The sequence below is a fragment of the Canis lupus genome, chromosome 29 (genome assembly GCF_003254725.2).
Source record: "Canis lupus dingo isolate Sandy chromosome 29, ASM325472v2, whole genome shotgun sequence".
Lineage (NCBI taxonomy): Eukaryota > Metazoa > Chordata > Mammalia > Carnivora > Canidae > Canis > Canis lupus.
The window spans coordinates 17,757,998-17,785,050 of NC_064271.1; the positions used below are offsets into that span (position 1 = coordinate 17,757,998).

General features: G+C 37.6%; 1 protein-coding gene across 1 annotated transcript in view; it reads left to right on the top strand.

The window, feature by feature from the left end:
- Window positions 1-27,053, top strand: part of PREX2 (phosphatidylinositol-3,4,5-trisphosphate dependent Rac exchange factor 2) — a 288,100-nt gene that overhangs the window by 133,293 nt on the left and 127,754 nt on the right. Inside the window, exons 16-22 of the mRNA XM_025477924.3 lie at window positions 1,197-1,339; window positions 1,441-1,533; window positions 3,420-3,568; window positions 7,990-8,075; window positions 19,650-19,786; window positions 22,330-22,447; window positions 24,945-25,129. Of these exons, the coding sequence (XP_025333709.1) occupies window positions 1,197-1,339; window positions 1,441-1,533; window positions 3,420-3,568; window positions 7,990-8,075; window positions 19,650-19,786; window positions 22,330-22,447; window positions 24,945-25,129 (911 nt within the window). The remainder of the gene's footprint in view (window positions 1-1,196; window positions 1,340-1,440; window positions 1,534-3,419; window positions 3,569-7,989; window positions 8,076-19,649; window positions 19,787-22,329; window positions 22,448-24,944; window positions 25,130-27,053) is intronic.

Consider the following 27,053-nt stretch of genomic DNA (forward strand, 5'->3'; position numbering starts at 1 on the left):
CATTATGAAGAAGGTTTTATTGCCCCCCCTTTTACTGATGAGGAAACTACAGTTCAAAGAGTTAAGTAACTTTCCCAAAGTCACACCCAGAATCAGACCCAGACCTGGAGATTTGTCTCATCTTAAGCCAAACCTTGTACAGTGCCATGGGACCACTGTCTTACCTTTAGTTTCCCAGCTCAATGAATTACCCTGTTCCAACAAGTGTGTTTCTACCTACCAAGGAGAGATAAATAGAAATAGAGAAGATTTCTCTTTCAAAACATTTTGACAGCTGTCAGGATCTCACTGAATATAAATTTCTCTCCATTGGTATTTAGCCTTATTTTTAAAAAGATTAATGAAACATAAACCTTATGTCATCAGGGCGTGTCAGGGATCTTAGGGACTTGGGGGGAACTATTAACATACATAAAAGGGGGGAAATGACCTTTATTGAAATAAGATTATTTGAGAATAATGTTTTGAAATAGAAAAAGACTAGGAATTAGTGGAAACTAAAATTACATTTCACCCAGAAGATCTATTTCTGGTTTGAATTGTTGATAAAAGTGACCACAGTGGGAATGGCTCACACACATAAGAGCAACACTTACTCATTTGAGTTTTCCCATAATTGTTCAGGATATTAAAAACTTACTTTGAATGTTTACTACAAATTCAAAACACTGTAGGTTTTTATGTTTTGGATTGCATACATTTTTTATTCATTATAATCTTTTATTAAATTTGGGTGAGTACAAAACAGTTAAGTTATGAAAAAATACTTAAAAATTCACAATTCTTTAGTTAATAATTATTTATATTTTTATATTTTAAAGATTTTATTTTATTTGTCCTTGAGAGACAAGGAGAGAGAGAGAGGCAGAGACACAGGCAGAGAGAGAACCAGGCTCCATGCAGGAGCCTGATGTGGGACTTGATCCCGAGACTCCAGGATCACGCCCTGGGCCGAAGCTAGATGCTTAACTGCTGAGCCACTCAGGCATACCAGTTAATAGTAATTTAAAAGAATTATCAGTTTAAAGCTGTCAGAAGAAATAGAACAATATCATAGGGATACTTGTGAGTGAAATTTCTTCTAAGAGTATGACATTGAGGTTATGGGACAGGTATTCGTTTACTGAATGTCTATTAATATGGAAAGTGGGTTCAATTTTTGGATTAATTGAAACTATTTGAATCTGTTTTTGTAGTCCTTGAAAAAAGTGAATTCAAAGATGAACCCCTACTTTTCCGTTTTTTTTCGGATGAGGAAATGGAAGGATCAAATATGAAGCATCGTCTAATGAAACATGATTTAAAAGTTGTGGAAAATGTTATAGCCAAATCATTATTGGTAAGCTTATTAACATGTATAAGTTTTCTTCCTTTATTCTGTTTGATTTGTACCTTTTTTCATAGTACCTTTATTAATAATGTTAATATTTTGCATTTCAGATTAAATCCAATGAAGGCAGCTATGGTTTTGGGTTAGAAGACAAAAATAAAGTTCCAATAATAAAGTTGGTAGAAAAGGGCTCTAATGCTGAGGTAATGTAAAGTAGCATCTTTATTTAAATTTCTTGTCCATGACATACAAATATAAAAGTTCTAAACAAATTGAAATTAGCTTATAAGTGTCTTTATTAAAAATAGTGTTTCTTGGGCAGCCCCCGTGGCGCAGCGGTTTGGCGCCGCCTGCAGCCTGGGGTGTGATCCTGGAGACCCGGGATCGAGTCCCACATCAGGCTCCCTGCATGGAGCCTGCTTCTCCCTCTGTCTGTGTCTCTGCCTCTCTCTCTCTCTCTCTCTGTGTCTATGAATAAATAAATAAAACCTTTAAAAAAATAGTGTTTCTGAATAATCTTACTCTGAGTTTCTACCAGATATTGGGATTTGTGACAGAGTCCATGTACTCAAAGATAGTTGAAAGGAAGTATTGTAAAGATTGATAGTTGTGAACTCTTGACCTCCTGGGAAGTCACATGGCTTATCCCTTGTCCCTGGGACTTCCCTGTTCATCAGTGATTGGGGGAACCCTATGGAGACTGCATTCAGTGAGACACTATTATGTATGTCAGATAACTGTTCCATTAAATCAAGGGCTATGTCTTTTATTTTCCTATCACTTTTGATTGTCCTAAAAATATATATATATATAACTTTCACCAGTAAAGCACATGTTTTAACTTATTTTCTCATTAGGTTAATGGCAATTGATGTTCTCTCACGTCATCAGCCTTTAAAAAATGAATCTCCTGATCATTCATTGAGAATTATTTATTTAGTACCTATTATATACCAGGCAGTGTTCTAGGCTCTGGGAATACAACAGTGAACAAGAGACAAAATCTCCTGCTCTCACGGAACCTATTGGGATTGTTATATCCCACACATATCAGATTTAAAATGGTCTCACCTTGCTGTCTGGCTTGTAAAAATGCCTTAATCCTCAACCAAACTTCTAAATATATAAATCTTAACTAGAGAATGTGAGAATGAATGAAGCATGGCTTTTAACTTCGAATCTATTTAAGGTTGCCATCCATCCTCCTATCTGCTATTGCCCAAGGCCTTCATCTTTTACCAAAACACAAGCTCATGCAAGACAATGTTAGGTAGAGCACACTCATTCCAATTGAAATAACTCTGGTCAACTCATACTTTGTTAGTGGGCTGGACCAAGAAGGGACTATTTTTAGTAATTTTCTGCAAGAAGGAAATGTTTCTCTCAGACATTTTCTGTGGGTGTTCTTAGGGGACAGTTTCATCTGACTATGCCACTGATTAAATGCACTCTCTCAGGTTTTCATCATTTCTCTGGTAACCAAAACAGCATGTAGTTCGGAGTCAGTGGAATTGGTTAAGAATGGCGGCCTGGTTGGCATGGAGAGATGATGTCTTCTTTTATCTTTTCAGCCTCTGCCAATCTGTGCTTTCTGGAGCTCTTTTCCTGGGGTTCCAGGCCATTCCTCTCTCCTGCCCTGAAGATATCTATGCTGTGTCATGCTAGCAATACGTATTCAGCTGTCATTGATGGCTATATAGAGGTTGAACCTCTCTGAGTTAATTGGACATAAATGGAAAACAAAGTAAAAGAAAATTACCCTGGGGTTTGACTGTAGCTTAAAGGATGAAATAAGAAAAGAACTATAAGGTACAAAAGAAAGAGGGTCACAGGAGGAGTACAAAATTAAGTCATAAAAGAAGGGGCAGGGAATTTCAGTACAAATGGGTGATCAAATTTAAAACTAGGTCAAAGAGAATAACTGTGTTATCTCCCCCACAGTTCTGTTGTGTGAAATTGTATAAAAAAAAATTGCAGATGTGTTAAAATGTCAAAAATCTGCAAGTTCTAGGTCTTTTCAGCTTCTAATTCTGTGAAATAGATTCCTTATTAAAATATAATTTGATTTTTTTTTCTATTTCTCTCTTAGATGGCTGGCATGGAAGTTGGGAAAAAGATTTTTGCTATTAATGGTGACCTAGTTTTTATGAGACCTTTCAATGAAGTGGATTGCTTCCTGAAATCATGCTTAAACAGCAGAAAACCTCTAAGAGTTCTTGTGAGCACAAAGCCAAGGGAGTAAGTTGCATGATTTATGTGGGATTTAAAAAAAATTATACATAGGTGAATAAAATAGAAAAGTTAACTAAGTACATGTCTAGAATTAAGTATCTCATTGCTTGAGACATTTAAACCTCACCAAGATCACTAATACTGGTCTTTAAATGATAGGAAAAACTGCATCACTTATGATACTAATGCTTGATACTCAAATCAGGTAGTTTCAGTAGAACTAATACTGTTTTTGCTGCCCATATTTTCTGGTCTAGGTTGGATTGAGTTTGATTAGAAGTGAAGAAAACTAGGAGAACACTTTATATTAAGAACTGCATTCACCATGTTCAGCTCTAAGAATTTCAGGTCTATAAGTTAGTTAGATATTAGGTTTGTAATTAAATGCTTATAAGAAATGGGAGCACAGCTAGGTGAAATACACTCACATGCTTGCTTGTACTTAGTGACATGTCCATTCTGTTAAAAAAAAAGTCTATCTACCTACCTACCTATGATTAGGAAAAAACCCTCATGTTTATTATAGCAAATTTAGAGAGTATAGATTTTTCTAAACAAAGATGTGTTTCTTATAATCATATCAGGCATTATTATCTTTTTGAAATTCAGTAATAGTTGATTTTTCTAAGTACTGATGCAGATTTACACAACCGTGTATTTATAAAATGGGATCATGCATTATAATCTGTTTTTTTTAATTAATAAGATATTATGGATATCCTTGGAAGACGTTGGTTTTTCTTCTGCAAATCATGATAGTCTAGTGTTCCCATATCATGTTTCCATGATTTGTTTAATCAATTAATTAATCAATATGATGAATAGAAAGCACTTAGCATAATGTCTTAATGTAGTATGATTATATTAAAATTACTGTCTAAAATTTAATTATGTCACTTATTCATAGTAATAAGCAACTAAGCCTCTGTATTCATTTTAAGGTAAATGAAGGTTACCACTTAAAAAACAAAAGGTTTAGTTTAACTACTTATGAAAATATTCTTACTATCTATAGAATACAATGCTTCCCTGCTTTAATATATATATTCATCAGTAACTGGGTGCACTCTTTATCTTAGGAATTGAAATGCAATGTAATGAGCTAGAATATATGTGCTGCTGAAGCGAGCATGCAATGTAATGAGCTAGATTCTTCAGCATTAAGTCATCAAGGTCGATGGTAAAACTTACCAAGGAAAGAGTGAGTGTGACTCATTAAAATTACTCATTTAGGAAAACTTTGGGCTGGAGGGCAGAGAATAACCATAACAATGTCTTCTCTCTCAACCTAATTTTGATCTATTACTCCCTCTTTATCCAGTCCTGTCCAGGGTAAACTCACCTTAGTTGCCTACCTCCGGACCCTTTGAGGACACTTAAAAGGAAAAGAGCAGACTGGAAAGGAATAAGAGAATAATAGTCCAAAGCATCCTTAGTAAACATAAAGGGCCTCCCCATGGCCCTATTGCTCCCTGATTTAACTCTGTAACTACTGATTGACTGATCATAGACATGTAAACAGCTGGATCACTCTGAAGTCCTCAACTTTAAGATTAAATAGATAGGGGCAAATCTTCAGTTCTAGAACTAATTGCTTGATGAGCAGCATTAGAACCTGTGTCTTCCTACTCTGTGCTTATTGCACAGTATCTGGAACCCAATATTTCTGGTCCAGGTTCAAGCTTCTCTTCCACCACTTGCTTGCTAATTATGTTGCTTCAACATCTTCATCCATAAAAAAATGAAGCTGATAAGACTGTCTATGTCATGGAGCTGCTGAGAACATTAAATAAATTTAGGTTTGTAAAGAACTTAGTGACCTGTTCAGCTCATCGTGTATACTCCAGTGATGTTATCTGTGATGCATATCTCTTCTTATTTCATTTTTTTCATTGCTTCCTTATTACATCAGGAGCATATTTTATATTTCAAAACCATTTTGATTTTTAAGATAGAGTACTGATTTTATCTTTCACTTTTAACTTACTTGAAATCTGTAGCCTTTCCTTTATGTCCTTATCCTAAGGTATGATTCCTATAAATCATTCTCCCATATTTTCTTACAGTGGCCCCTTATACTTGATGTGTAGTGTCTTGTCTGGGGAGGAAAAGGCAAAAATATGAGAAATAAATACAACTGTAGTTTTCTTTTGAGCATAGCTGTATTTTACACTTGATAGCATCAAAGAATTTTTCAAAAGGCTTTGTAGCAGATTATTTAGTGCACTTACTTTCTACACGAAACGGAGTGTTCCTTTTGTATAAACTTAATTCTTCGTTTAATAGACAATATAGTGGTCCCAGCAGGGAAACATGTTTTCCAAAGATCACTTTATGAAGAGAGTCCCAGTATTATAAGCAAAATGAATCTCATGGTGTTTTGTACAAAATTTTTAAAGAAATATATAATAATCTTCTTGAAGATTAGAGTAAGGTCAGCCTTCCCTAGCAATATTAGAAGATAGAAGACCTTGCTGTGAAAGAACCAAGAGGCTGCTATGAATTCCTCACAATCCAAAAGCAACAATAACTCACCATGGCTGGAAAGCTTGAAGTTATTTCAGCAAAAGCGAACTCTAGTTCATGATAAATAGAAGCATGAGCTACTTCTATTTTTTTTGCTTCATGCTCAGAAAACATATTTATTCCTTTTTCTTTTCCTTTTCCTAGTCAGTTATTTCCCATTTTCAGGTGTCTTTTATTTATTTATTTTTGACAGACACTAGTAACAAGGTGCTATTCCAAGCAAGCAAATACAGCCTTATACACCAGATGGTATGTAATTAAGGATAAAGGAAAATTAGTTCTGTGACCTCTACTCCACCAATATGTAGATCACTTCATAGTGTATAGCCTATTCACAGTATGTAACTTAATTCATAATACTACTTTCAAGTTTCCCTAAAACAGACAATTCCCATTTCTATCACCCAATTTTGGAAAGCCTGCCTCGGTTATATTTCAGATTGCAGGATCAGCCTCTGCCATCAGGCGCAAATGCCATGTATGGCTTTCTCAAGTGTCCTAGGCACGGTGTTGCTCAAACTGATCTAGCAGCTATTTTATAAATTGTAAGTAAGTGCTGTTGTACCTAACTTCAGGCTCTGTCTAATGTGCCCTTGAAGTGCTGCTGACATTTGTTTCATGATTAATTCGTCATCTTTTGGAAAACACTTTTGTTTCTTGGGCATCTAGGGCCATCCATCAAAATTTATTGCATTGCATTCGTTTGTCTTTGCTCTGTACTGCAATTTACGATAGTCATTTTTATTATTATAATGTTCAGCCTTATCTCATGTTCCCTGCTTTTCATTGTTGCTCTCTGATCTCTGGCTTCCTTCTGTGGAGTGGCTCACTTATTAGTGCCAAACTGGACATCCCTCATTGGTTTGTCATAATAGTTTACTCAGGCTCTACTTTCCCTCATCTTGTTTTCCACATGGCTTCATTGAAAACATTTCTTTCCTTATTCAGGTTTTCCTTTTGATGTATTATTCTCTCAAAATTTCACTGAATAAATACTGAAGTTAATCACATTTTATAATTATTTTGAGGTAGTGTTTGACAGATCTGTTCTTCATAGAAGTAGCTTTTTGTTGTTGTGCTTTGATGAAATTCCCCACAGGTAGAAATGGATTAACTCTGTTTCTTTTATTATTTGTAACAAAGACATTTCACAGTGCTCTATCTTCTTTGTAACAGTAAACTAAGAAGTTGGCTCCTTAGTGGGTGGCTCTGTCTGTTAAGTGGCGGACTCTTGATTTCGGCTCAGGTTGATCTCAGGGTCCAGGGATAGAGCCTCTTGTATATCGCTGAACCCATATATCGCTGAACCCGGCAGGGAGTCTTAGGAGGATTCTCTCTCTCCCTTTGCCCCTCCCCTTGCTCCTGCTCTATCTCTTCTCTATCTCTCAAATAAATAAATACCTTTTTTTTTTAATGGTAAGCTAAGGAGAGGAGCTTCCATTTTATTGAAATGCCTACATGGTTCGTAGCATGTTGTAAGGCAATGGACCAAAGATTCCTCTTTTAGTCACCAATGACACCAGGCAAAATGAGTTTTAATGTCCTCTTTCTGTGGAAACAAGCTCAGAGAAGTTAAGGAGTTTGTGCAAGTTACTCAACCATCAAGTGACTAAATGAGGATTCGGAGCTAGTTTTGTCTGATCCCAGAGCCTGTTCCTCATTCAGCGTACACCATGCAATGGCCATGCTCAGTTGAGGAAGTCTGTCATGTGTGCTGGCTGGGTGCCTTTGTGAGGGCATGCGCCCTGTTTGTCACCTGGTTTCTAACCCAGTCAGTATCTTTTACACAGTAAACCCCCCTACACATGTTGACTGAAAGAGTGAATAAAGTGTAGGCACCATTGTTTTAACCAACTGTGGCATTTTAAAGTCATCTTACCCTATTTTCTAACTGATTTTAGGACTGTGAAAATCCCAGATTCAGCTGAAGGACTTGGATTCCAGATCCGAGGATATGGCCCATCAGTTGTACATGCAGTAGGAAGAGGTGAGAAATTCGTTCCACGTGGCAAACAGCTTTTCAGCATGTTTGGATATTGCTGGCTGATGGAGAATATGTTCAAAATGCACATGATCATGTTGTCATGATTTTTCTCAATCATTTTTTACTTTATTAGGTCAGTGGCAGTATATTCCTAAAAAAATATTAAAAAAAAAACCTTAGGGGATCCCTGGGTGGTGCAGCGGTTTAGTGCCTGCCTTTGGCCCCGGGCGCGATCCTGGAGACCCGGGATCGAGTCCCACGTCGGGTTCCCAGTGCATGGAGCCTGCTTCTCCCTCTGCCTATGTCTCTGCCTCTCTCTCTCTCTCTCTCTCTCTCTCTGTGACTATCATAAATAAATAAAAATTAAAAAAAATAAATAAAAATAAAAAAATAAAAAAACCCTTAAAATTATAAGGCATATTTATCACTGTTAAAAACTGATGATGTGGATGGAACTAGAGGGTGTTATCCTAAGTGAAATAAATCAGTCAGAGAAAGACAAGGTACCTTATGATTTCACTTGTATGTGGAATTTAAGAAACAAAACAGATGAACATAGGCAAAGGGAATACTCTGGTTTCTCTTCAGATTGCATAAATCTTTTGCCTTTTACATAGGCAAAGGGAAGGAAAAATAAATAAGATGAAAATAGAAAAGGAGACCAACCATAAGAGACTCCTAACTCTAGGAAACAAATTGAGGGTTGCCAGAGGGGAGTGGGGTAGGTAGGGGATGGGGTAACGGTGATGGGTATTAAGGAGGGCATGTGATGTGATGAGCACTGGGTGTTATATGCAACTGATGAATCACTCAGTTCTACCTCTGAAATAATATGCTATATATTAATTAAATTGGATTTAAATAAAAATTAAAAAACAAAACTGATGAGAGAATGATGCCTCCCAATCACACTTTTCTGCATGTTTTCATGCAGTTGTTCATTTGTATTTTCCTCTGGTGGCAAATAACTATATTTTTGTCAGTAACTCAAAGATGTAGGTTTTCAGGCTTAAGAATGATCTGTGTCTTTTATAACCGGTTTCTATATGATTACTTCAAGTATTTATATAAATGAAGCATTTCATAAGCTATAAAATGCATTTTAAATTAAATAATAACTTACATTTATGTTTTATTCTTTTTTGTTTGATAGGTAAATAAAAATAAACCATTGATATCTCTTGTTATATGTATCTTAAATTTTGTATTATACTAACACTAGAAATGATTTAAGGAAATGACTGTTAGATTCCACATAGTATATAGCTTGCTGCTATAGAAAGAAATGTCACTATAAGCAAAGAGGCCATGCATTTATCTTAACAAGAGACATACATGATTCTCATTCTGAGAAAACATAAAATGTAAAGCATCTTAATATGATCACCCAGATATTAGACTGAAAAATTTTGAGAAGGTATTGCTATCAGAATCAAATGTATCAAGCACATACTAGCTAGACTTGTATTAGATTATAAAATTGCCTGTATTAGTGTATATGTGACAAAAATGAATCTTATTTCAAAAACTTGTCTTTTCACTGAGATGTTTAAAACATATAGACTAATAGACATTCAAAACCTTTCCAATAACTCAATATTATAAAACTGAAATGGGATATATTTCATACTGCAAGGGGATAGTTGGTACATCAAAGATCTTCATTTTCACTAAACAAAAAAGTGAGTCACATTATCTGTACTGTAAAATCACTGAAAACCTGAGTGAATCCAGTTGTGCCTCTGTCCTTATTACAATGTCTTTCAAAGAGCGGGGTTCTGTCTTTGGAACGTAGTTGTAGGGTAGGCCCAAATCTGGGCCTTTACTTCTGAAGACTAAAAGACAGAAATGCTCATGTGCTTTTCCTTTCAGATATATACTAAATGAAAAGATATTATTCTGTGGTTTCTTTTTGCACTGTAATTTTGCTGTAAGAAAGGAAAACTTTTCATTTTTTCTTCTTCAGCCCTCTCCTATGGCCATACACTAGAGTATATCTATATCTGAAATTTCACCTTTGGAATCTAAAACTCCAATATGCCAATTTCTTACTGCAATCACATCACTTTGATATTCTCAGCTTGTGGGGGTTCTTTTGTTTTGTATTTTGTTTTTTTTTTTTTTAATTCATTTGGGACCTCCAGCCTCTGGATTCTTCTCTGTTTCTCCTGGTTAGTTATACACCTGAAGACCCCCTTCCTTAGCCAGCTTTATCTCCAGAGTAGGTCCCCTGTCATCCTTGCCAGCATTACTAGGATCCTCGTCATTATTCTTCGGGTGTACCCTGTCATTTCTTTTTAGTCTTGGATCAACTTAACCATCTCTTTTGGTTTTTCTCCTGAGTACCTGGGAAAACAACTATCATGGATGTAGAATTAGTGTCATCCCAGTTCACCATCCTTTTACTGGGCCTGCCTAATGACTCAGCAATCTTTTCAAGTCTCTCATCATCTCCTTCTTTTTCTCCTCATTCCTCCTGTATCCCAAGATGAACTTCCTTTTTCACAGAAAAATCCAGGGTCGGTATGAAACCCTCAGAGTCCCACACCTTTTTCTGCATACCCGCACGTTTCACTGGCTCTTACACCTTCACTAGCTTTCTCCCACCCTAGAGGAAGAGGTCTTTTTACCCCATTTTTAGAGTTCAAGGTGAATAGGTGTTCTAGATCCCATCCCTTCGGATACCTTCTCTGGAGTGTTACACTGTCAGATATCCCTCTTCCAGAATTTCGGCCTTTTCTCTTCATTGGATTAATATAGTACAGGCTGTGAACATGCTTAATTCTTTCCCACTAAAATAAACAAAGAAGCAAAATGATCTCAAAGTAGAACAGCAAACACGGAACCTTTTCCTCTTGCTGTTTTCCCATCTAGATCCTTGCTACTTAAAATAGGATCCATAGACCTATAGCATTGTCATTGCCTGGGGACTGGTTAGAAATGGAGAATCTTAGGACCCACGCAGGATGTGCGGAGTCAGAGCCTACATTTTAACAAGATCCTCGGATGATTTGTATGTACATCCAAAATTGATAAGCTCAGCTCTAGAATAATATGCTGATAAACTTTATTTTGTCATGACCAAACTTCCTGAAATTCTGGTCTGTATCTTTAGCTGCCCTTCTTCACTTCCTATTTGAGTTTTAGCCCAGTGCTATAGACATCTCTCCCTATCTTCCACCCATGTCTCCAGTCTGTCTTATAAGATTTATCATGGACTTGACTGAAAAGTACTGTTTGGACATCAATAGCATTTGTATTAATTGAGCTTTCGTGGTATTTGTTTGAACTGACTACTCCTGTTTGCTGGAAAGGTTCATCTCTTGATTTCTGAGATGGCACTTTTCAAATTTTTCTCCTACCCCTCCTCTGGCAGCTCCCTTCATCTATCATCCCCATAACTGTTGGCTCCTGCCTGTCTTCTCTGCCTTCTTGTTCTCTGTAAGAAATCTCATTGATCTTCTTGCTGGAGATATTTAAATCTCTACCTCCTGCTCAGATCTCTTTCCTGGGTTCTATAGTCTAGATCTAATTATTTATTAAACATCTCCACTAAATGCCCTGTTGGCACCTTAAAAACTCAGTATTTAAAAAAAAAATTTAAAAATAAAATAAATAAAAAAATAAAATAAATAAAATAAAAAATAAAAAAATAAAAAAAAACCCCAAACTCAGTATTTTCCCCAATTGAACTTTCCATCTATACTCTGAACTTGCTTCACCTTCTGTATTTTCTTTATTAAAATGACTGTCTACTCAGCCACTGAGTCCAAAGGCAGAGGAGTAATCCTGAGGACTGTAGCCTCTTCACAAAACTCTGTCATCAAACATAAGATACTTGATCTCATTCTATCTTTTATAACAAATGCTGCTTTAGTCCTAGTCCAGAAAATTGTAGTAGATGCTTGTTGTGATTTTGACTTTTGACTTAAACTCTGGCGATCCATCCTCTGTTTTGGGGGGTCATGTCACTTGTCTGCTTAAAATTCTTAAATGATTTTCCTCATGCATATATAGTAAGGTCCAGGCTGTTAGGACTTCACATAGAGTATTCAAGGACTTCACAACCTGGCTCTGCTTGGCTCTCCAGAGTCTTCACCATCACTCTCATTTTAAGCTCATACTAAGTGCTCATGTGCTTCCAAATGTCCAGGTTATTTCTTTTTTTTTTTTTTTTAATTTATTTTTTATTGGTGTTCAATTTACTAACATACAGAATAACACCCAGTGCCCGTCACCCATTCACTCCCACCCCCCGCCCTCCTCCCCTTCTACCACCCCTAGTTAGTTTCCCAGAGTTAGCAGTCTTTACGTTCTGTCTCCCTTTCTGATATTGCCCACACATTTCTTCTCCCTTCTCTTATATTCCCTTTGACTATTATTTATATTCCCCAAATGAATGAGAACATATAATGTTTGTCCTTCTCCGACTGACTTACTTCACTCAGCATAATACCCTCCAGTTCCATCCACGTTGAAGCAAATGGTGGGTATTTGTCGTTTCTAATGGCTGAGTAATATTCCATTGTATACATAAACCACATCTTCTTTATCCATTCATCTTTCGTTGGACACCGAGGCTCCTTCCACAGTTTGGCTATCGTGGCCATTGCTGCTATAAACATCGGGGTGCAGGTGTCCCGGCGTTTCATTGCATTTGTATCTGTGGGGTAAATCCCCAACAGTGCAATTGCTGGGTCGTGGGGCAGGTCTATTTTTAACTGTTTGAGGAACCTCCACACAGTTTTCCAGAGTGGCTGCACCAGTTCACATTCCCACCAACAGTGTAAGAGGGTTCCCTTTTCTCCGCATCCTCTCCAACATTTGTTGTTTCCTGCCTTGTTAATTTTCCCCATTCTCACTGGTGTGAGGTGGTATCTCATTGTGGTTTTGATTTGTATTTCCCTGATGGCAAGTGATGCAGAACATTTTCTCATATGCATGTTGGCCATGTCTATGTCTTCCTCTGTGAGATTTCTGTTCATGTCTTTTGCCCATTTCATGATTGGATTGTTTGTTTCTTTGGTGTTGAGTTTAATAAGTTCTTTATAGATCTTGGAAACTAGCCCTTTATCTGATATGTCATTTGCAAATATCTTCTCCCATTCTGTAGGTTGTCTTTGAGTTTTGTTGACTGTATCCTTTGCTGTGCAGAAGCTTCTTATCTTGATGAAGTCCCAATAGTTCATTTTTGCTTTTGTTTCTTTTGCCTTCGTGGATGTATCTTGCAAGAAGTTACTATGGCCGAGTTCAAAAAGGGTGTTGCCTGTGTTCTTCTCTAGGATTTTGATGGAATCTTGTCTCACATTTAGATCTTTCATCCATTTTGAGTTTATCTTTGTGTATGGTGCAAGAGAGTGGTCTAGTTTCATTCTTCTGCATGTGGATGTCCAATTTTCCCAGCACCATTTATTGAAGAGACTGTCTTTCTTCCAATGGATAGTCTTTCCTCCTTTATCGAATATTAGTTGCCCATAAAGTTCAGGGTCCACTTCTGGATTCTCTATTCTGTTCCACTGATCTATGTGTCTGTTTTTGTGCCAGTACCACACTGTCTTGATGACCACAGCTTTGTAGTACAACCTGAAATCTGGCATTGTGATGCCCCCAGATATGGTTTTCTTTTTTAAAATTCCCCTGGCTATTCGGGGTCTTTTCTGATTCCACACAAATCTTAAAATAATTTGTTCTAACTCTCTGAAGAAAGTCCATGGTATTTTGATAGGGATTGCATTAAACGTGTATATTGCCCTGGGTAACATTGACATTTTCACAATATTAATTCTGCCAATCCATGAGCATGGAATATTTTTCCATCTCTTTGTGTCTTCCTCAATTTCTTTCAGAAGTGTTCTATAGTTTTGAGGGTATAGATCCTTTACATCTTTGGTTAGGTTTATTCCTAGGTATCTTATGCTTTTGGGTGCAATTGTAAATGGGATTGACTCCTTAATTTCTCTTTCTTCAGTCTCATTGTTAGTGTATAGAAATGCCACTGACTTCTGGGCATTGATTTTGTATCCTGCCACGCTACCGAATTGTTGTATGAGTTCTAGCAATCTTGGGGTGGAGACTTTTGGGTTTTCTATGTAGAGTATCATGTCATCGGCGAAGAGGGAGAGTTTGACTTCTTCTTTGCCAATTTGAATGCCTTTAATGTCTTTTTGTTGTCTGATTGCTGAGGCTAGGACTTCCAGTACTATGTTGAACAGCAGTGGTGAGAGTGGACATCCCTGTCTTGTTCCTGATCTTAGGGGAAAGGCTCCTAGTGCTTCCCCATTGAGAATGATATTTGCTGTGGGCTTTTCATAGATGGCTTTTAAGATGTCGAGGAATGTTCCCTCTATCCCTACACTCTGAAGAGTTTTGATCAGGAACGGATGCTGTATTTTGTCAAATGCTTTCTCTGCATCCAATGAGAGGATCATATGGTTCTTGGTTTTTCTCTTGCTGATATGATGAATCACATTGATTGTTTTACGGGTGTTGAACCAGCCTTGTGTCCCAGGGATAAATCCTACTTGGTCATGGTGAATAATTTTCTTAATGTACTGTTGGATCCTATTGGCCAGTATCTTGTTGAGAATTTTTGCATCCATGTTCATCAGGGATATTGGTCTGTAATTCTCCTTTTTGGTGGGATCTTTGTCTGGTTTTGGAATTAAGGTGATGCTGGCCTCATAGAATGAATTTGGAAGTACTCCATCTCTTTCTATCTTTCCAAACAGCTTTAGGAGAATAGGTATGATTTCTTCTTTAAACGTTTGATAAAATTCCCCTGGGAAGCCATCTGGCCCTGGACTCTTGTGTCTTGGGAGGTTTTTGATGACTGCTTCAATTTCCTCCCTGGTTATTGGCCTGTTCAGGTTTTCTATTTCTTCCTGTTCCAGTTTTGGTAGTTTGTGGCTTTCCAGGAATGCGTCCATTTCTTCTAGATTGCCTAATTTATTGGCGTATAGCTGTTCATAATATGTTTTTAAAATCGTTTGTATTTCCTTGGTGTTGGTAGTGATCTCTCCTTTCTCATTCATGATTTTATTAATTTGAGTCTTCTCTCTCTTCTTTTTAATAAGGCTGGCTAATGGTTTATCTATCTTATTAATTCTTTCAAAGAACCAACTCCTGGTTCTGTTGATCTGTTCCACAGTTCTTCTGATCTCGATTTCGTTGAGTTCTGCTCGAATCTTTATTAACTCCCTTCTTCTCTTGGGTGTAGGATCTATTTGCTGTTTTTTCTCTAGCTCCTTTATGTGTAAGGTTAGCTTTTGTATTTGAGTTCTTTCCAGTTTTTGAATGGATGCTTGTATTGCGATGTATTTCCCCCTTAGGACTGCTTTTGCTGCATCCCAAAGATTTTGAATGGTTGTATCTTCATTTTCATTAGTTTCCATGAATCTTTTTAATTCTTCCTTAATTTCCTGGTTGACCCTTTTATCTTTTAGCAGGATGGTCCTTAACCTCCACGTGTTTGAGGTCCTTCCAAACTTTTTGTTGTGATTTAGTTCTAATTTCAAGGCATTATGGTCCGAGAATATGCAGGGGACAATCCCAATCTTTTGGTATCGGTTCAGACCCGATTTGTGTCCCAATATGTGGTCTATTCTGGAGAAAGTTCCATGTGCACTTGAGAAGAATGTGTATTCAGTTGAGTTTGGATGTAAAGTTCTGTAGATATCTGTGAAATCCATCTGGTCCAGTGTATCATTTAAAGCTCTCGTTTCTTTGGAGATGTTGTGCTTAGAAGACCTATCGAGTATAGAAAGAGCTAGATTGAAGTCACCAAGTATAAGTGTATTATTATCTAAGTATTTCTTCACTTTGGTTAATAATTGATTTATATATTTGGCAGCTCCCACATTCGGAGCATATATATTGAGGATTGTTAAGTCCTCTTGTTGAATAGATCCTTTAAGTATGATATAGTGTCCCTCTTCATCTCTCACTACAGTCTTTGGGGTAAATTTTAGTTTATCTGATATAAGGATGGCTACCCCTGCTTTCTTTTGAGGACCATTCGAATGGTAAATGGTTCTCCAACCTTTTATTTTCAGGCTGTAGGTGTCCTTCTGTCTAAAATGAGTCTCTTGTAGACAGCAAATAGATGGGTCCTGCTTTTTTATCCAGTCTGAAACCCTGCGCCTTTTGATGGGGTCATTAAGCCCGTTCACATTCAGAGTTACTATTGAGAGATAGGAGTTTAGTGTCATCATGATATCTATTCAGTCTTTGTTTTTGTGGACTGTTCCACTGAACTTCTTCTTAAAGGGGAATTTTAAGAGTCCCCCTTAAAATTTCTTGCAGAGCTGGTTTGGAGGTCACATATTCTTTTAGTTGCTGCCTGTCTTGGAAGCTCTTTATCTCTCCTTCCATTTTGAATGAGAGCCTTGCTGGATAAAGTATTCTTGGTTGCATGTTCTTCTCCTTTAGGACCCTGAATATATCCTGCCAGCCCTTTCTGGCCTGCCAGGTCTCTGTGGAGAGGTCTGCTGTTACCCTAATACTCCTCCCCATAAAAGTCAGGGATTTCTTGTCTCTTGCTGCTTTAAGGATGTTCTCCTTATCTTTGGAATTTGCAAGCTTCACAATTAAATGTCGAGGTGTTGAACGGTTTTTATTGATTTTAGGGGGGGATCTCTCTATTTCCTGGGTCTGAATGCCTGTTTCCCTTCCCAGATTAGGAAAGTTTTCAGCTAGAATTTGTTCAAATACATATTCTGGCCCTCTGTCCCTTTCGGCACCCTCGGGAACCCCAATTAAACGTAGGTTTTTCTTCCTCAGGCTGTCGTTTATTTCCCTTAATCTATCCTCATGGTCTTTTAATTGTCTGTCTCTTTTTTCCTCAGTTTCCCTCTTTGCTATCAACTTGTCTTCTATGTCACTCACTCGTTCTTCCACCTCGTTAACCCTCGTCGTTAGGACTTCTAGTTTGGATTGCATCTCATTCAATTGATTTTTAATTTCTGCCTGATTAGCTCTAAATTCTGCAGTCATGAAGTCTCTTGAGTCCTTTATACTTTTTTCTAGAGCCACCAGTAGCTGTATAATAGTGCTTCTGAATTGGCTTTCTGACATTGAATTGTAATCCAGATTTTGTAACTCTGTGGGAGAGAGGACTGTTTCTGATTCTTTCTTTTGAGGTGAGGTTTTCCTTCTAGTCATTTTGCTCAGTGCAGAGTGGCCAAAAGCAAGTTGTATTGGGAAAAAGAGAAAAAGAGAGGAGAGAAAGAAGGAAAGAAAAGAGAAAGAGAAAAAAAAGGGAAGAGAAAAAAAAACGAAAGAAAAAAAAAGAAGAAAAAGAGAAAGAAAAAGAAAGGAGAAAAAAAAGGGGGGGTGGGGGAAGGAAACAAATCAAAAAGCAAAACAAAACAAACAAAAAAAAAGAACCACGGGGGAGTATCTTCTGATTCTGTGTTCTTTAAGTCCCTTGGCTTCTCCTGGAAGTTGTCAGTCTAGCTGGTGTTCTGGGGGAGGGGCCTGTTGTGCTGATTTTCAGGTGTTAGCAGTTGGGGGAGCTGCTGTGCCCCTGCCTGGTGCAGGGCTCGGTGGGGGTTGTTTACCCGTGAGGCCGCAGGAGGAACAGCCTCAGTGGCGGGGCAGCTCTGGAAACCTGGATTCAGCTCCGGCAGGAACTCCGTCTGCAGGGCCTGGAGGCTCCGGGGCGGGGCCGCTGATCTGCTCAGCTGGGGCAGGAGCGTCCTCGCTGTCCTGGGCCCTCCCGGCCTCTGCCTGTCTCGGGGGAGGCGGGATCCTGGGCTGTGTCCCGGCGCCCTGTGCTCCGGAGCCTGCGCTGTTGGATTCGCGCTCCCGGGCCGCGCAGCCCCCTCCGCGGAGCCGCCGCCCGAGCCCCTCCGAGCTGCTCCTGGAACCGCGCAGCCCCCTCCGCACGGAGCCTCTTCCTCTGCCCGAGCCCGGCCGAGCTGTTCCCGGGGCCGCGCAGCCCCCTCCGCGGAGCCGCCCCCGAGCCCCCCGAGCTGCTCCGGGTCCCGCCGTGCGCGCTGCAGCCCTTAGGGAGCTCGGCGCACTCTCCCGGCGCGCAGGTGTCTGTTAGTGTCCCCGGGAGCCCGAGGGCATCCCCGCCCTCCTGGGTCCTGCTCCACCTCCCCACGAGCCCCTTTCCCCCGGGAAGGTCGGTGCAGCTCCTGCGTCTCCGGGACGGGGCTCTCCTGTCCTGGGGACACTCGCCCCGGCCTCAGCCCGGCTCCTCGCGGGCCCCTCCCCCTTGGAGGCCTTTGTTTCTTTATTTCTTTTTCCCCGTCTTCCTACCTTGATAGAAGCGCGAGCTCTTCTCACTGTTGCATTCCAGCTGGTCTCTCTTTAAATCTCAGGCCGAATTCATAGATTTTCAGGATAATTGGAAGGTTTTCTAGGTAGTTTGGTGGAGACAGGTGATTTGGGGACCCTACTCTTCCGCCATCTTGCTCCTCCTCCGCATCCTGTTCTGTCCAGGTTATTTCTTGATTCAGTTTCTTTTTTTAGGCTATTCTTTCTATAGGGAGCATCCCTTTTCCCTCCAAGACCTGCTTCAATCCAGAAAAATCACTTAGTATTTCTAGGAGTGAATTTTAGTGAGAAAAAAAATACATACTGTCTTCTTGAATATAAATTATGTTGTCTAAAATGTTTGATAATTCCTTCATTGGAGAAATTGCTTACAAAAGAAGGCTCTTCTAACATAAGTTTTATAATCACTTATAATAATTATATTCATTGTATTTATTAATGGTGCTATGTAAATGTTGATGTGCTCAGAATATCAAATAATAATGACTGAAAGTTTCTGAAAATCTTAACTCCCTGATAGAATATGCCACTTGCGTATTTAAGTCTTCATCTGTGCAAATAAATGATTGACCATTGATGTTATCTGATTAGTTTTATTCTCTACCAATTCTGTGGTTCCTGACCCTTTTTAGATATCCTGAACACTTATTTTACTTAGCAAATCCAGTCTATTTGTAGTTGCTAGTTGACTTGATTTTTTTCCCTAAGAATTTCTTATAACTGCATTTTAAAACATGAAAGTTATTATAGAATTGGTGAATCATTATATTGTACACCTGAAACTAATACAATGCTGTATGTTAATTATAATTGAATTTAAAAAATAAAAAGAAATAAAACTGAAATTTCCAATAACAAATGTTCTTAAATGTTACTAAGAAAAGCCAATTAAAGTGAATACTATTTTAATATTTAGAGATTTTTATAGACTAAAGAAAGATAAATAAGACATAATTTCTGGCTTTCCATTTTGCCATTATATACGCATATGTAGAAAATTAAGACTGACTAGACATTTGAGAGGGGGAATATCTGACTAACATGTTAAAGGTCACTTTACAATAATCCTTCAAACTAACTCTCAGGGAGATGTGAGAATATTTTGTTAATCACAGTTTGAGTGGCCAGATGAAAAGTAGAAAAATTTTGAGAGGGCATTGCTATCAGAACTAAATTTATCAAGAGCATACTAGCCAGATCTCTGTTATACTTAAAAATTACTTTCCTTGTTGTATATGTGATAAAAATGAATGTCATTCCTCAAATTTTTGGCAATTTTCCTATTTGTATTTGAAGGAACTGTGGCTGCAGCAGCTGGTCTCCACCCTGGACAGTGTATTATCAAAGTAAATGGAATCAATGTCAGTAAAGAGACCCATGCCAGCGTTATTGCACATGTTACAGCCTGCAGGAAATATAGGAGACCAATGAAGGTAAACTGCCCTGCAGCTTATCTAGATCTCATTGCATACTTACGTAGAAAGCCTAGAGCACAACACAGGTTTCTGCTTCTAGGATCACATTTAAGCATGGTATAAGCTCAGCATTATGATTGTGTTATTATAATTATTATTAATTATAATTATAATTATCTATGATCAATTATGCTTAAATGATTGCAGCTTATTGTCACGATATCTTCATCTATTTAAAAAGTGCTCTGGTGGATTTTCCTTTCATTCATTTTGTGCTATGAATTTTCAGACAAGATCGCGTGCATTCAGGGTGATATGGCTGTAGACATTGTGCTATGAATTTTCAAATACCGTTTATCAAATTGAAATCCAAAGGTTTTAATTGTTTTCTTGACCTTTGTGAATGCTTTAGGATTTATAACGGTTATTATGTGTCTGTGTGGCTTTTATAGGGTCTGTGATTGAGTTTTGGATATATTTGTTTAAGTAACTGGATTTAGCTCTTAAAAGAAAATACCAAAATGTACTTGTCATTACTTAAAATTCTAAGCATTATCCTCTGACTAAATTTCAAGTGCTGTAGAAAAATAAAATTAGAGTCCTAATTTACAGGCAAAGCTTATCCCATGAAGCACAAGTGAATATTGGCCTATAAGAGAAAATTCTCTCAGATTAATCAACTAGATGTAAAAGGAACTTTAGAGGAGAGGCTTTGTATCTTTTCCTTCATCAACAGACAAGTACTCTCTTCTGGATTTGAGAATGTGTCTTTATGTCCAAACCAGAGAGACGAATGGCTATTTTCTCATAGATCAGGAAATGACATCCTGCAAAATACTGAACCTACAAGAAAATAGCTCATCAATTTTGCTTATTAATAAGGTCAAACTAGCATAGCAAATTGGAATTCATGCATAGACTCATAGGTTATTCTGGTTTATAATGGTTTAATAAATATTTATTGAACTATATTATATTATTGAATGAAATTTTTTTAAAAGACACTTCTGAAATTATCAAACCTTTCCCTTTCAGTCAGAATTTTGATAAGTAGTCCAATTGATTTGAGTTTTGTTCCTTTTCATTTTCCTTGACTGCTTTCTTAGAGAGGAGTTGGTTAGTGAAATGATTAAGAAAATCAATAAATAGGGGCGCCTGGGTGGATCAGTCGGTTAAGCGTCTGCCACAAAGCAGACTGTCCCAAAACCTAGTAGCTTAAAACAACGATTGATTATTTTTTTTCATTCTGTGAGTTGACCGAGTGTTGGTTCCTGTGAAGGGACCCAATGTGGTGGGAGTTATGCTGGGAATGCCTGGGCTCTGCAACCTCCCTCCTTGTGTTCTCTCACTCCGGAGCTCCTCTACATGGCCTCCCTTTCTAGTCTAGCAGATTTTCCTTCCTGCATGGTGTCTGCATTTTAAGAGGGGATAAAGAGATCAACTCTATTTATATCATGCTTGCTAATATCCCTTTGGGAAAACCAGATCCTGTGACCAAACCTCAGGTCAGTGTGTGAAGATGCTGCACAGAGGTGTGGATACTGGAGTGAGTGGTTCCTTTGGGGCCACAGCAGGTTATTTGAATGATCAAATGTTAACTGGCATTTTGATGATGGATAGCAAAATATAATTAAACACAATTGTGAAGTGAATACAAGAAAAAAATCGATAATGTAAATTCTATCACACTTCAGGAGTGCAATTCAGTTTGTCATCTGACCTAGGAAAAGTATAAACTTTAAAGTAATGCAGACCTGAAAGCATCTACTTAGAGGCCACTTCCTCTTATTTATTTAAATAAGATGGCAACTGCTATTTTAATTAAAATATAGAATGATTTAGGACATGATAGGATTAAGAAATAGTTACATCACTTGGGACCCTAATGAAATGAAAGGTGTTCTTTGGTTTGATTCAAAAAAGCATTGACTGTATTAAATATATGTGTTAGGAAGAACATTTAAATGATTTGTATAGTGATAGATGATTATTATTCAGAAAACTGTCCATCTGACATTTATTTAAAAATGAAATTTATAGTTTATTTTAATTTATACTTAAGGCATTTAAATAAGATCCTTGGGAAATACATCGTTTTCAAAAAAATATATTTTGGTAAATACATCTTATTTAAAAACACCTTTGGAAGATAAAATTTCAAGCAAGAAAGTCAGTTTGTTAAATAATATAATTACCATTGACTTATTAGTTTCTTTTTTTAAAGATTTTATTTATTTATTCCTGAGAGACACAGAAAGAAGCAGAGACACAGGCAGAGGGAGAAGCAGGCTCCCTTCAGGGAGCCTGATGTGGGACTTGATCCCAGGACCCCAGGATCATGTCCTGAGCTTAAGGCAGATGCTCAACCACTGAGCCACCCAGGTGCCCCAACTTTTTGTAGTTTCTGATGTTGGTTTCCCTTCTCTTTCACATTTTATTATCTTTGAATAAACTGGAAGAATAAATAAGATCGTCAACTCTCCTAAAGCAGGTTTAGGGAATGAACATGCATTTTTAGAAGCACTAATACCTCTGAGGTTTCCTTCCCCTCCTCATTCCAGCAAGATTCCATACAATGGGTTTATAATAGCATTGAGAGCGCTCAAGAAGACCTTCAAAAGTCTAACTCCAAACCCCCTGGAGATGAAGTAGGAGATGCTTTTGACTGCAAAGTAGAAGGTACGTTCCTTCTTTTTCTCTCCATTTGCTTATAGTAGTACCCTTTTTCAGTATGCCTGTGCTAGTCCCAATTATTGAAAACCTGATATGGTCAAACCACTTTCTTAAGATATTTTCACCAAATAGATGTCATGTCAAATTCATAAACAATACTACCTAATGACTAACATGTCATAGTTAGTATACTCTGTTAGGCACTTTATTAAGTATTTTACATGGATTATCTCATAAAGTCACCAAAAAAGGAAATCTCGCAAAAGAATTATTGTCATCATCCTTATTTTATGGAAGAAGAAATTGAGGCTTATTAGACGAAGAGATTTGCCCAAGCTAGTAAGTGATAGAATGAGGATTTAAACCCAGGTTATAATGTGTTTCCTTGTTTTGAGTTTAAATGTTGTATAGACCTTCCTAATCCAGTGTGGTTCACAGACCAGCAGCTGCAGCATCACCTGGAGAGATGCAGAATCGCAGCCCCACCCCAGATCTATTGCAACAGAATCTCTGTTTTAATAAGATCTGATCCGTAAGGGTACTAAAATTTGAAGCCCTCATTTAGAAAGAAAGTCTATGGTCCCTTTGAAACCACTTTCTTGATTCAAGTAACTTTTACTGTATTCTAGCATTAATTGTAATGAAAGAAACAAACTAATAATGTAAAAATGAGAAAGGTCTTTTTTTTTTTGAGAGAGAGAGAGAGAGATCTTTTGATGAGAACCCATAATTTCTGTTTTATCAGTGAAGCAAACCAACAGATTGCTGTATTTGGTGGCTTTACCCAAGGGTAAAGGGATGGAGGCAATTAATTTTATGTTTGTATTTGACAAATACCTTGAATTATTGTTTCGACACTTTTTCACACAAGTCCTTGAATCCTCTCTTACTTTTTCCTGGTATATTTCCATTTTTATTATTGGTGGATAACTCTGGTATCTTTCCATTTATATTATTGGTGGATAACTCTGGACATTTTTATTGTACTATTAGGTTCTTCCAAACCAGCACAGTTACATAATCCCCTAAACACACTGATCATAAGGTGGGTGGTGGGGGACTCAGGAAAAGCTGTGTTCCCTCCACTCCAGGAAGACCACTTGGTAGGAGCCACTAGATAATGGATGGTATTAGAAATATTTCAACCACACTGGAGCACCAAGGTTGTTATGACATATCAACTTCCTTAATTATTTAAACCAGGACAAATCTCAGGACCTTATCTTAAGGACTTTATTCTTCATTTAGAGTTAGCTTTTTTTTGCTCATCATCATTACTGCCACAATGAAAGGGTTGATGAGATGCTCTGATAATTGATTTCTAGCTATTCTGGGACTCAATTATTTTAAAATAAACCATTATTCTGCTTTTGCCTATTTTGTATTTACTGTTTCTACCATTCTTTTTTGTTTGTTTCTACCATTCTAAGACTTAACAGTTTTTAGTTAATTAATATTCTATTTTTGCTAATTTAATATTTGCTGTTAGGTTTCTCAGTGGTTTCTTGCTTGAGATTTTAGATGTTTTTATACCAGCTGACTGATTGTAGGCCAAACACCTAGAGGAAGACATTCCAGATAAAAATGTTATAGTGAGGGACACCTGGGTGGCTCAGTAGTTGAGCGTCTGTCTTTGGCTCAGGGCGTGATGCCGGAGTCCAGGAATAGAGTCCCCCATCGGGCTCCCTGCATGGAGCCTGCTTATCCCTCTGCCTGTGTTTCTGCCTCTCTCTCTCTGTGTCTATCATGAATAAATGAATAAAATATTTTTTTAAAAAGAAAATGTTAAAAAAAAAAGAAAATGTTATAGTGAACAATGACAAATTTTCTCAATGAGCTATCTGTAGAATATGCTGTTTCGGAAAATTCATGCATCTTGTCTGCTGAAAAAAATGATTATTGCATCTCCTTTCTGCTTCTTCAGAATGGCTTTATATATATTTTTTTTTCTGGTTTGAACAAGTATTCATTCAATGTTGGAGGCAGTTTTAGGAGCCCTGTCTTAAGTCATGCATGTTTTTTTTTTTAAGATTTATTTATTTATTCATGAGAGACACACAGAGAGAGGCAGAGACCCAGCAGAGGGAGTAGCAGGCTCCCAGAGGGAGCCCGATGTGAGACTCGATCCCCGGACCCCAGGATCACGACCTGAGCCAGAGGCAGACGCTCAACCACTGAGCCACTCCAGTGTCCCGTCATGCATGCTTTTAATTTAAAAAAAATATAAAATTGTAGGTATAATGTTTATAATGGTATAAATAGGCATACATATGGTACATAGATCAAAATGGATGTGCAAGGACTAGTCATGTTAGTGGTGAGATTTGGATCATTCAAACATATGTTTTTTTAAGCGTTCTTGTTTTTACAAAATGTTAACAAGGATATCAGATTTAGTCATCCTTTAAAGAAATCTTTAAAAATTATTCAGAGAGACTCAAATTTTTGAAGAGACTAACAAACCCTTCCTGAATTTGCTGAATTAAAACTGTCTTTGTTCCAGAGGTAATTGACAAGTTTAACACCATGGCCATCATCGACGGGAAGAAGGAGCATGTGAGTCTAACAGTGGATAACGTCCACCTGGAATATGGTGTCGTGTATGAGTATGACAGCACAGCTGGGATAAAGTGTAACGTGGTGGAGAAGATGATTGAGCCCAAAGGTTTCTTCAGCCTCACTGCCAAGGTATGAGTGATCCTGGGAAAACTGAGGATTTTGTTCTAAATAAAGTAACTGACATCCTCTCCCTCCTCTACTTTAAAAAATGTAAGTAGCTGTATATGCTTTAGCTGTCAGCTCATTCAACTTTCTTTTCTTTTTTTTTTCCCCATTACTCGGTAATGCGTACAACCTTCCCTTTTATTGATCTCTTTTGGAGTACAGTGCGAAGTTAGATGGGACTCTTGCCCAGGCAAATGTTAGTTGATTTGGCAAAGGCTTCTCTGCATTTAGTTAAGTTTGCTACATCTGTTGATTCAGTATCATGAATACCTTTCAGATGGTTTTTGTGACAGGTGGTGCTTTTTTAAATGTAGATAATCCTCTGAAAAGTATTTGAAGTCATGAAATGTATTATAAGAAACTTCAAATGCTGCAAGTCTCATGTTTATTTCATAAAATTTCACAAAGCTTCAAGATCCATTTATGAATAGACCCTCAGACATTTATATAATTTTTAGTTAGGAAGGAGATCACCCTTTGTCTTTAGACTAAACCAAGATACAAGGGGAGGAGGGGCGTTTTCATCCAAATAGATGAAACATGTGGTAAGTGACCCAGTGCTTGCTTTTCATGATCCTTTCACCAGGTAAATCAATAAAACCTCCTATTGGACCCTCCTCAGGTCTGAGTTTTAGTATTTCATCTGCTCTTCTATCACCCTGTGAGGATTCAGGTATTATAAGTAAGAAATATGACATATAGCTTCACTACTTTTATTTTTTCATGTTAATCTTTGTTTCATATATGTGTGGTTGAGATAGATTTAGCATTTATAGCATGTATTTTTTAAGATTTTAGTGGGAGAAAATAAGATAGAAACCCAAATGCACTATTTCAAAATTAATTATCTTATGGTTTTGTTTTATATTCTGAAAGTCAACCTCAAAAAATTCCATCTTTCTGATGATGTTCCACCACTATGTATCTTTCGATATAGAATCTGTATTTTCAAGACGCACCCTTCCCAACTATATTATATTTTTAAGGCAATCCAGATAAGCGTTTAGAACCAGGATATTATCATCTTTTTCTAGTTATGTCAAATTTGCAAAGTTACACGAGTTATTCTTATATCACAACGGATAAGTACTGCAAATATTTCCATTTTACACATGAAGAAAATAAAAGAAATTAAGAAATTTAACCAAGATCACACTGCTGTTCATAAACTGAGCTCTACTTTCTAGAGTAGTGATTAAACAAAAAAACTCACACTTTGCAAGATAGGGAGGTAGAGGTGGTGAGGGAGCTCAAATAAACATAGCATCTATACATTGTATCTCGCATACAATATAAGATGTATTATATTACAAATTATTATACATGTATTATATATTATAAAAATGTCAGGTAAGGGTATAATCAATCCTTGCAATCTTTGAACAGTCATAAACATGACACATAATTAATTCTCAATTCATTGGAAATTCTCCATGATCAATAGTGTGTATACACACAAGCATACACAAATGCTATCTTACAATTGATTCAAATAGCCAAAGGGATTTATTAATTGAACACATCATATGGATGCTTTTGTCAGATAGAGCTCAGACACTGCAACTATCATTGATTTTACTTTAGCAGGAGAATTTCTTTTTTTTTTTTTTTTTTTTTAATTTTTATTTATTTATGATAGTCACACAGAGAGAGAGAGAGAGAGAGAGAGGCAGAGGGAGAAGCAGGCTCCATGCACCGGGAGCCCGACGTGGGGTTCGATCCCGGGTCTCCAGGATCGCGCCCTGGGCCAAAGGCAGGCGCTAAACCGCTGCGCCACCCAGGGATCCCAGCAGGAGAATTTCTTATTTATTCATTTCGTCAACAAATATATGCTATATGCATTCTCTGTACTAGGCTCTCAGTAGAAAATAAGGATGCCATTCGATTG